The sequence below is a fragment of the Penaeus vannamei genome, chromosome 29 (genome assembly GCF_042767895.1).
Source record: "Penaeus vannamei isolate JL-2024 chromosome 29, ASM4276789v1, whole genome shotgun sequence".
Classification (NCBI taxonomy): domain Eukaryota; kingdom Metazoa; phylum Arthropoda; class Malacostraca; order Decapoda; family Penaeidae; genus Penaeus; species Penaeus vannamei.
In genome coordinates this window covers 31,522,032-31,532,284 of record NC_091577.1, presented here as the reverse complement: position 1 = coordinate 31,532,284, position 10,253 = coordinate 31,522,032, and the positions used below count along the sequence as shown (strand labels likewise).

Here is a 10,253-nt window from a genome sequence, read left to right as displayed (position 1 = left end):
TTTTTGGAGTGCTGTCAAAAATAGTCTGTGGTCTTGGCTTTACACTGTGCACTCTTATTACAGGTTGTCATAGAGCCTTGATACTATGATAATGACACCTTTGTCATACTATACACTGATTTTGGTTTATTTGCAAATGCCTAAAGATTGGGGTATCATGTGAACCCAAAAATCCAAACCTAATCTTTCCTACTTTCTATTTATTCCCTAGACAGAGGGGGCAAGCCTCCCTATTCCCCACCTTTATTAGCACTTTGTGTCAGAGTTTAGAAAAACTACATTAAAAACTTAGTCTGAGTAACAGTGTTGTGGACTCTTAGCAGGCATATGCAGTGGATATTTTGATAATTTCACAGTAAATATGAGACTGCAGCAACTGTACCTGTGTTGTTTATGGCTCTATTTCTTATGCTGTATAAGATGGCAGTGTCCATTTCCCACTATCTCTGTGTGTCACATTTGGCAACATTTACCATGGGCTAAGCCTAGTGTTACATGACAAGAATGGATGCCACCTGATGTGAACCATTTGAATATTTAATTATATTGGCATGATTTATCATTATTGTTTTATATTGCTTACCCTAGCAATGTTCCTGGTATATTCCATTCACTCCCTATCAGTGGGTTGATCGACTGTAGTTCATTAAACTGTATCATAAGCAGCACATTGGTACCTTTGATATGACTAATGCTATGTTATTGATGAGATTTATCCAAAAGTATTGAATGTGGAAGCAACTACAAGGTGAAAAGTCTAAGAATCTTGCACAGTGAAATTGTACAGAATAGATACTATGGCCTTCTTACCTCTGCTCTGGCCTCTGTAATTCCTGCTCCACGAAAAAGTGACAGATCTCTAGAATATAGTTTTGATTAATTAAATTGTATTGGGGGGGAAAAATGCAAAGGAAAAGTAAGACATTCAGAGGTCTTTGGAAACTCCTGTGTCATCAGGCTAGAAAAGGGAGAGTCGGTTTACTTCAGTATAGTTAAATTTTAGTGCATGACAGCTGTCATCAACAAAGTGCTGGGAAATGATAGATTGAGGAATTTTATGACACCTCATGTATGACATATCCAATAAGAGATTATAAATATGTAGGATGCTGTCAAGTGATTGCTGTAGTCTCCTCACTTTCATTAAAGGTATGTGGGAGGTTCTCAACAGAACACTGGAAATTGGAACAATTAGATATCTGATAACTTTTACAAAAGGGACTTGTATTTGTATCAAATCATAGAAAGAACAGTATTTTAGATGACTGATACTTGAATCATGTGCGAGGTTGAATAGGATTGGTGAAAAGAATGTGAAATTTAGTGAAATTAGAATGTAAAAATTACGGCAAATGTTTCAAAGGCACCCATCCATCTCTGAACTCATGCCGATTGGTGCTGCCTCTATGCCTTCCAGTGTTTCAGCAAAGGCCAAAAAACTTCCTGCCACTGGCAAGTTGGAGCTGGAACATAAACCTTCCTGGTAATACATTGCTCTTATTTTTTTGCCAGAACAGAAAAGGAGGCGTTGTCTTTCACAGAGGCCATGGTTGTTTGTCATTGTGGGTTGTTAGGTAGGTGGGTGGGTGGGTAAATGAGTGTGAGTGTGTCTGTGTGAGTGTGTCTGTGTGAGTGTGTCTGTGTGTTAGTGTGTCTGTGTGTTAGTGTGTCTGTGTGTTAGTGTGTGTGTGTGTGTTAGTGTGTGAGTGAGTGTGAGTGTGCAGGTATGTTTATGTATATTTATATGTGTGTGTGTGTGTGTGTGTGTGTGTGTGTGTGTGTGTGTGTGTGTGTGTGTGTGTGTGTGTGTGTGTGTGTGTGTGTGCGTGCGTGCGTGCTTGTGTGCTTGTGTAGCAGATCTACCTTTTAACCAAACTACCTGTGGAATTATTGCAGATTTTAGTGTCTCAATCTATCACTTGTCGTATTCACTACAAGGAAGATGTTATTGGATTGGAAAGTTACCAGAAGAAGGTTCAGTTTAATTTTTTTTCTGGTCTGGGTCTCCTGTGTGTCTGTTGTTATTCTGTTCTGTTGTCTTCCTTTTATTCCTTTTATCATTTGTTATTGTTTTTCCAGCTTTCTTCCTTACTTGGATTTGGTCAAATGCATGACAGGAGACTTTAAATCCAAATATATACACTTAAATTTTTTTAGTTCTTTTATTTTTATTTTTTCTAGTATAGTATCTGTTTGTATTGTAGGTTTATATCCCCTTGCGGCTGGAGGACCGCTGTACATGTGGAGGGGATTTTGACGCTGCCATCTGGCAAAACGGACAGCCCTGTACTGCTAGATGGGAATGTCAGAATTGTCATAACTTGTATTTTGGTTAACTGGCAGAAAAGGGGATGTAGATAATTTTAGTTATTATTAGAGTGTGATTTTCTCTCTTTCTCTTTCCCTCTCCTCTCTCGAGAAAGTGACAAATGTAACCTCACCAGATTCACAATGCTGCTTCCTGTGCCTTCCTCCCCTACTAATATGATGTGGGTCCCCCCAGTGGGAATTCCTCCAGGGCCGCAGGAAGTGATGCGTTGCTTGAATTATTGCCTCTTCCAGTTGCAGGGCAGGTACGAAGAGGGTGTCCTGCGGGGAAGGCGCGTCGGGGTCACAGATGCTCCCAACCTTGACTCTCTGGTTTTCGATGTTAGTATGGCTTTCTCTTGGATTTTGCCGACTTGGCTGCCGGCCTGTGCTGATTGCGTCCCCCTCTGCTAGACTGCCGTTCCTGTAGACAGTGATATGCGTCTTTATTTATATATTTTTTTCCTTTCCTTTCCGTTTCCTGCTCTAAACATTATTAATTATTATTATTATTTTTAATCATTTTAATATTCTAAGTATTTCTTGTACCATATATATATATTTTAACTTTTTTGCTCTTTGCTGAGGCTCAAGTAGCATGTTTCTTTATCCAGCAGAACCTAGCTTCTCGTATGCATATTGTTATTTTAGGTATTTTTCAGCAATATTTTCCGAGATGTATCCATCATGGTGGAATCTGATGTTGTGACTTGTAAGCATTTTTATTTTACCGAGTTTTGTTATGAGAAATTGTTCCAAAGGAAAAATATGGGCATTTTTTTTGTTTTTTATTTTTGCTTGTGAAATATGTTGACAAAAGTAACTAAGGCCGGTTTGTGTTCAGGATCTGTATGGTTGCCTGTTGAAATTGACGATTGCAGTTGCCATTGGTTGTGTAAAAAATTTTATTTCATGTATTGCAAGAGTTCTTATATTTCAAGCTGTTGTATTTATGTAGTAAATGCTAGGTGAGATGAAAGTCCAATGCCGAGAGAGTTGACATATTGGTCATGAAGAAATTTGTTTTTATTGTATGCATATTACTATATTGCCTTTCTGCTTTGTCTAAGTGCTTTCGTAAAAAGATAAATGTCCGCATCTGTCTTGATATTTTCCCACAAATGACTGCATTTTTGCACGTTTGCTTTCCCTGGTTTTGCAGCTTGCATTTAGTGTAAAAATGTTTCATTTTGAATATGGCTATATGCAAGTATATCAAAGGTTACCCCCATCTTTTAGAGAAAGGTATTGATGAAGGTTAAATATTTTTTGGAACAAGTTGTGCTTTTTATCGTCCTTATATGAAGTAAGCATATGTAGCATTGAAATGATCTTCATGCTTGAGGTTATTCGCTGTTATTCATGCTCCTCTCAGCTTCTATATCAAATGCCTTTCACTTTTTTTGTGTTGTGTCATCATTTCACTGAAAAAGAAAGAAAAAAAAGACTAGATGCTATTTGCGTAATAGTTAATGGCGATGCTTTGTCTTGTAGGTAAGACCGGAGAAAAAATATGAGAATAGAAGTGGCGGTGGCTTTGTCTCGGGAGTCTATGAGGTAAGGACATTGACAGTAATAGTTAAAGAATTTGTCAATAGATAAATAAAATTGATTCCAATTCTTTATCTTTGTGGTGAAATGTGCAGAGTTTTTTTTTACCTTCTCTTCTTTCAAGTATTGCCTGCTTTGCCTTCTTTTTCTAAGGGAAAACGTTCTTAGGAAAAAAATTAATGAATGATTTCTCATACAGAATGAAAATCAAAATTTTCTAGTTATTCAGTATTGTTCTTTGTTCATTGCTTACTTGGTTACTTGGTGTGAGTTTAAGCTAGAGCCCCATAAGTGTCTTGTTGAATGAAGATTCCAGCACTTTAATCGTGTTCTCCCATCAAACTTGATGTTATTTTCCTGCGTCTTTAAAGGTTATTTTACTTTATATCTTCTCTAAGGTCAGTAGCAAGACTCTGTTAGAGAGGGCAAGACGGTTCGGTGTGACAGACCCACCCAAAGCAGCTCCCACGCCAGAAGCTATCAAGAAACTGTACAAGAGGTATTATTCTGTGATTCTGTTCAGACTTTTACATATTGATCAAATTTCACTGTTTATTTTTCACAAAGGAAATAATTTGATATGCTTTTTTTCTTTTTATTGTTTTAATCCATTCACAATGGAGTAAAATTCCTAATAAAGTTTGGAAAGGCCAGAGTGCACTAGAGTGTACCACTCTATACCTGGGCTATTATTAGGCTCATTGATGGGCTTGTGAGTGTTATTATAAATTAGACATTGCTCAGCATCTAGGGATTTTTCACCATGATACGACAGAACTCTGGAAAAACACTACTGTGTCAATACATACATGTCATTTACTTTTTCTTCAGTTGGTGACAAGTTATTTAATTATGCAATATTTCACTCTGAAAAAATTATAATCTCTTTCAGTTTAGATGTTAAAGATGAAGACTTCACACGAGGTCGTTATCGAGCGGATGCCATATACATGCGAGGGACAGAGGAATTGAGTACTCAAGATGTGTTTGATTATTTCCAAGCATACGCTCCCGCAAATATCGAATGGATAAACGATTATAGCTGTAAGTAGATCACTTTAATCCTGATAAATTTTTCTGTCGACAAATGAAATGGAACATCACTGATAATTGGAAATTCTCACACCTACCTATGCTATTTTCACATTTTCTTTATAGATTTTGATAGTTTTGATATTCGCAGGGTCATTTTTTGATAGATTTCAATTACAAGGGTTATGGATAATCTTGCTTGGCTTTGCAGGTAATGTGGTGTGGCTGGACGCAGCTGGACCCGTGCGTGCTCTCATAGGCTTGTCCTGCCCGATTCTACCTCGTGAAGTAGACCTTAAGAAGAGCCGGCGTGCAAATAAAGTTAAATCAAGTAAAAAAGTACGTATGTTTTTTTTTTTTGTGTGTGTGTGTGTTATTCCTGTCAATATTTATCTATATATATATATTTTTTTTCTAATTAAATTGTTAATGTTGTTGTCGCTATTATTATTACTATATTTAGTATTATTATCATAATTATTATCATCATTGTTATTTTTATAATTGCTGTTATTATTGTTCTTATTGTTCTTATGGTTATTGTTAGTTATTATTATCATTGATATTGTTAAGATTATTACTCTTATTGTTGTTAATATTATAATTTTTTGTTTTATTAATTTTTACATATATAATTTGTTTTTCCATTTTCCTCCAGTCGCGTGACATGTCAACGGACAGTGAAGGCGAAGAACCAAAGAAGGTAAAGGTGAAAAAGGAGAAGAAGGAGAAGAAAAAAGCTGCCAAAAGCAAGACAGGAGGAGGGAGCAGCAGCAGCAGTTCGAGCAGCAGCAGCAGCAGCGAGAGTGATGGCGAGAGCTCCTCTTCCAGCTCCTCCTCCAGCAGCAGCAGCAGCAACAGCAGCGGGAGCAGTAGCAGCAGCAGCAGCAGTTCCAGCTCGACGGAGGAAGAGGCGCAAGGCACCAAGGAGAAGACCAAAAAGAAGAAGAAAAAAGTCAAAGTGAAGGTGGAGAAGATGGACGAGGATCCAGTGGTCGTCGGAGGGGAGGAAGAGGTGAGGCTCGGCTTGGGCTGGTTTAGGGTTCGTTTGGTTGGATTAAGTCATTGGCTCCCAAAGTGGGGGTGGTGGAGAGATCTGTGGGGGTGGTGAGGGGAGGGCCACAGAATGGTATTAGGAGCAGTTGATAATAGCATTGTTTTCTCCTAAACTGCTTGATAAATTTGTGGACTAAATCAGGTTTTATTTATGAAATGCATTTTTGTGTTTAATCTTGTTGTTTTCAATATAAAGCATGCTTGAATAAACAAAAAAGGCATGTGTTCGGGGGGGGGCATTAGGGTATATATATATATATATATATATATATATATATATATATATATATATATATATATATATATATATATATATATATATATATATATATATTATATTATATATATTATATATATACACATACATACATACACACATACATGGTAGAAAAACCCACAATGCACAAACTTATTTACTTCAGTTCCTACTTTCCTTTCATAAGATGCTTTCATAATGAGGAATTGTTAGATAATTAGCTTTCACTACTTTCCATTACAGAGTAGCATAACAACAGAAGACGTGGCAGTCCCTGTACCTCCTGGCAGATGGAGACTTGGGGTGCCCTGCCCACGGACCAAAGCCATTCTACTGCGCTTTGCTAGTAATAAGGACAAGAAAGAAGAAGGTGCAGAGAGAAAGTCTGAATATTACCGCAAACACGGAAATCCTAACTATGGAGGTGAATGTTTTTTTATTTATCATTTTGGTGTAGACTTTTTGCTCAATGAAATGCTATTATGAAATTATTATGAAATGGCACTTGAAGGATAGATTTTTACTGTTTCACATTAACCCCAGAGCTTGGAGCTTCTGGTGCATGTGCAGAGTTGGAAAAATGCATTTTTTTGTGCATTTTCAGACAATTGTTTCCCTGTAAATCATGCCAATTTAGGCAATTATAATTTTCATTTTGTTTCTAGGTATCAAGGGTCTTTTAAGCGAGAGTGGGCGAAGAAGAATGCGAGAGGCCCAGAGGAGACGAGAACTGGAGGAACAGCGGAACAAGCGCATAGATCTGGACAACCCCAAGAACCCGTGGGGGATGCTGGCTCAAAACTGGGGTCGTAAGGAGAGCCAGGAGGAGGACAGAATTGATTATCAGGCACTGTTGCGGAAGCATACCAAAGGTGGAGGAGGTCGTCCTTTTTTTCTTGGTTTTTATCTACTTAGTTTTTGATCTTGTTGGATAGAAATAGTTTTTTTTTTAATTCCATGTGAATGGTAGGGATCATTTGTTTTCCAATTAATTTTTTATTGATATTGTTTGGTTTAAGTTGTTTTGTTTTTTTCTTTTCTCTTATTTATTGCTTTTAATGTATTTGATTTTTTATTCATATTGATTCCTTATACATATTTGTTTATGTTGATTACTTTAATTCAGTTATTTTTCTTGGTTACGTTTTATTCATTTTCCTTACTCTTAATTTCATGATATTAGATATGGTTTTAGGAGCAATGCATTTATCTTGTTTGGGAATGTAGGGGTTGTTCTTGCTGTCTGATTAATGAAAATGCTGTATTTTTGTTTAGATGGCATTTTTTCTGATATTAAAATAAAGATTATCAATTAGGTTCCTTGTCTCTGACTTTGCTTTTTTGTGTGTAGGAATACTACATTTCTTTAAGTTTCCTTTTCTTTTGCCAAATGTTTTAAATCTGATGTTCTTGGGTAAAATCGTCTGTATTCCAGGTATGTACTTTTTTCTGCTTAGAAATAGGATAGTTGTCTCCTTTAGTGTTGATCGTGAATAGAAATGCTACGTTTTTATTCATAGTTTATTGATTTTTTGCATTTTTATTAACTTTTTATATTTTTACTTATTTTTTTATTGGTTTATCATTTTTATTATTTCCTAAGTATCTTAGCTTTTTTTTCAATGTTGCAGCATGTTAAGGTGTATTTGTTCTACTTTTACAGTTGTATCCCAGAAGAGGAAACGTGAGGATGACAGTGACTATGAAGACATGTTGGGTGGTTATCAGGAGGAGGATTCTAAACAAGGAAGTGACGACAGTGATGACATAGTTCCGTGGAACAGGAAAATCAAGGTAAGAAAGGGTAAAAAACGTAATTCATAGTTTGATTAACCCAGTGCCACCGGGTAAAATGTGGATGTAATAACAGGATTGTTGGTGTGCCTTGGCAGTTTCCCTTTTGTGCCCAGCTCGTTCGGTAGTTTGCGAGCGACATTTGGCACCTAAAAGCTTTTATTTTGCTATAATTTATAGATTATTATAATTTTGAAGGTTTACCTTCATGATAGGTGCAAATTGCCTAAAATCTTTGATATAAATGAAGCCACTACTGTCAGAGTAAAAAAAACTCTGTCTGAAGAGCCAATGGTGCCGGAATGGTCATGATACGATGCCATCCGTTTTTCAGTCCACAACAGCCATGGCACGTATGCACATGCCACCTGGCGGCTAGTGGTTAAATATTATTAATTTCATTTAAGGTAGAGGTAGTTTATGACTTTCGTTAATGAGTTGATTAAAGATGAGTAGGGCTATTATTCAAGATCAGTATTTAGAATATAAGTGATTATTTCGTTAAGGCTGCAGGTTTTTGGGATACCATGAAGAGCCTGTGGCTTGACACAACAGTTCCAATATGAATCGCTGCTTAGATCAGGGTAGGTCTGACAGTCCCATGTCTTTCCTCCCTCTAGAGTCCGAGGATGAAGATGTACGCTGACGCAGAGCAGAAGAAGCAGAGCCAGAGGTCAAGCACAGATCTGCGCAGCCGACTCTCAGGTGGAAAGTTCCGCGGGGGTGTTAGCATCCAGGACAGACTGCTGGATGTACGCAGCCCAGCTAGGGGTGGGGATGCCAGGAATAAGTTAGATCTACGTGCAAAGCTCACGAGCAAGCGGAGACGAGAGCCTGTTTCTGTAGAAGTGGACAATGACCGTTACTACCGCTTGATTGCCAGTGACGAAGATTAAGAGACGTAGGCACTTATTTTCACAAATGTAGTGAAAGTAAAAACAAAAAAGAAAAAAAAAAGATTAATGTGTATTGTAATTTTTTTTCTCTTTTTTTTTTTAGGATGGGGGAAGGTGGCAAATCTCTAGGAGGAGGAATTTTTTTTTTCTTTATATCTCAACTACTTGCTCATTTTTTATATTTATTTAAGGTTTCTGTAAATAGTGACAGGGCTAGTCATCCTCTTTGGTGGCTGCCTTAGCTCATTGAAAATCATTCTGGGAATTCACTTCATTGTACGCACCCAAGTACAGTCTATACAATCACATTATTGCGAGTTGAGACATTAATGAGGAGTACATAGAGTTGAAAAGGGTACTGTTATTCATTAAAGTCTTAGTTGTCCTTTGAGGTAAAAGGTGTCAAATGTCATTGGCCAGTGGAAATGTATCGTACGTTCTAATTACTTACTGGAATAATTTGATCTTGCGTTGTAAAGATTTAAATATGTAAAAGGGAAGAAAAAAATTGATAGATAAAAATTTATTTTTAATAAGCATTATCGTGTGTAATTTTCGACGAACTTGTTGCTGGTACGTTTTATCAGAGCAAGTACAAAGGAGTAGTGTATATATCTAGGCCACTTGTATGCGGATTTCCTTCCTGTATTATAAGGTTTCCCCTGTGAGAGATGAGATGTATTTATTAAATTAGTCCTTTGACGTTTTTGACATGCCATAAAAGAAAATAAAAAGAAGAAAAAAAGGGAGCATTGTAAAAAAGACTCTTTTGTATCAAGAGATGATAATGTATAGGTATCAGAGTTGAATGAAATATATATTAAATGCTAAGTGTTCTTTGTGAAAAGTGAAAAAGTGTTGATGTAAATATGTTTACCATGCTCAGTCTTTCTTATTGTACATTTGTGAATGTGCTTTTTCTGTAAAAAAAAGAAAAAAAAAAGAATAATTGAAGGAACATAAGAAATAACTTTCGATGAATAAATTTTACACAGTAGTTTTTAAGATTAGCCTTTCCAAGTTTTTATATCCTCATTATTTTTGGTTGTGATGGATTTTTTTTTTTTTATGTAAATGTAAGGATTTTTTCCCATTATTCAGAACAATATGAACAGTAATCTTTTTGTGATCCTGTCTTGAAGCTACATAATCTTGATTTATTTTATTATGTTCTAGATTAAAGTAACGTGACAACAAGGAATAAATATATAGCGATAATATGAAAAGTTGAAAAGAAAAAAAGTTTGTCTTTCATGTTTTTTTTTTGTTTTTTTTTCATATTCTGTCTGTGGTCACAACTGATAAAAGGCAAGCATTAAGTTACCTGATTAAAACTATATAGGGTTGAATTAACCTTTTAT

General features: G+C 36.3%; 1 protein-coding gene across 4 annotated transcripts in view; it reads left to right on the top strand.

The window, feature by feature from the left end:
* LOC113801963 (nuclear cap-binding protein subunit 3) overlaps positions 1-9,902 on the top strand; it is a 12,260-nt gene extending 2,358 nt beyond the window's left edge. The window contains exons 2-11 of one of the 4 annotated variants that reach the window (XM_070142706.1): positions 2,563-2,649; positions 3,802-3,864; positions 4,257-4,357; positions 4,751-4,902; positions 5,102-5,229; positions 5,549-5,905; positions 6,446-6,626; positions 6,868-7,074; positions 7,866-7,996; positions 8,617-9,902. In XM_070142706.1, the coding sequence (XP_069998807.1) occupies positions 2,563-2,649; positions 3,802-3,864; positions 4,257-4,357; positions 4,751-4,902; positions 5,102-5,229; positions 5,549-5,905; positions 6,446-6,626; positions 6,868-7,074; positions 7,866-7,996; positions 8,617-8,892 (1,683 nt within the window). In that variant the 3' untranslated portion in view covers positions 8,893-9,902. The remainder of the gene's footprint in view (positions 1-2,562; positions 2,650-3,801; positions 3,865-4,256; positions 4,358-4,750; positions 4,903-5,101; positions 5,230-5,548; positions 5,906-6,445; positions 6,627-6,867; positions 7,075-7,865; positions 7,997-8,616) is intronic. The other 3 variants (XM_070142708.1, XM_070142707.1, XM_070142709.1) reach the window with 3 other exon arrangements.
* The last annotated feature ends 351 nt before the right edge of the window (positions 9,903-10,253 follow it).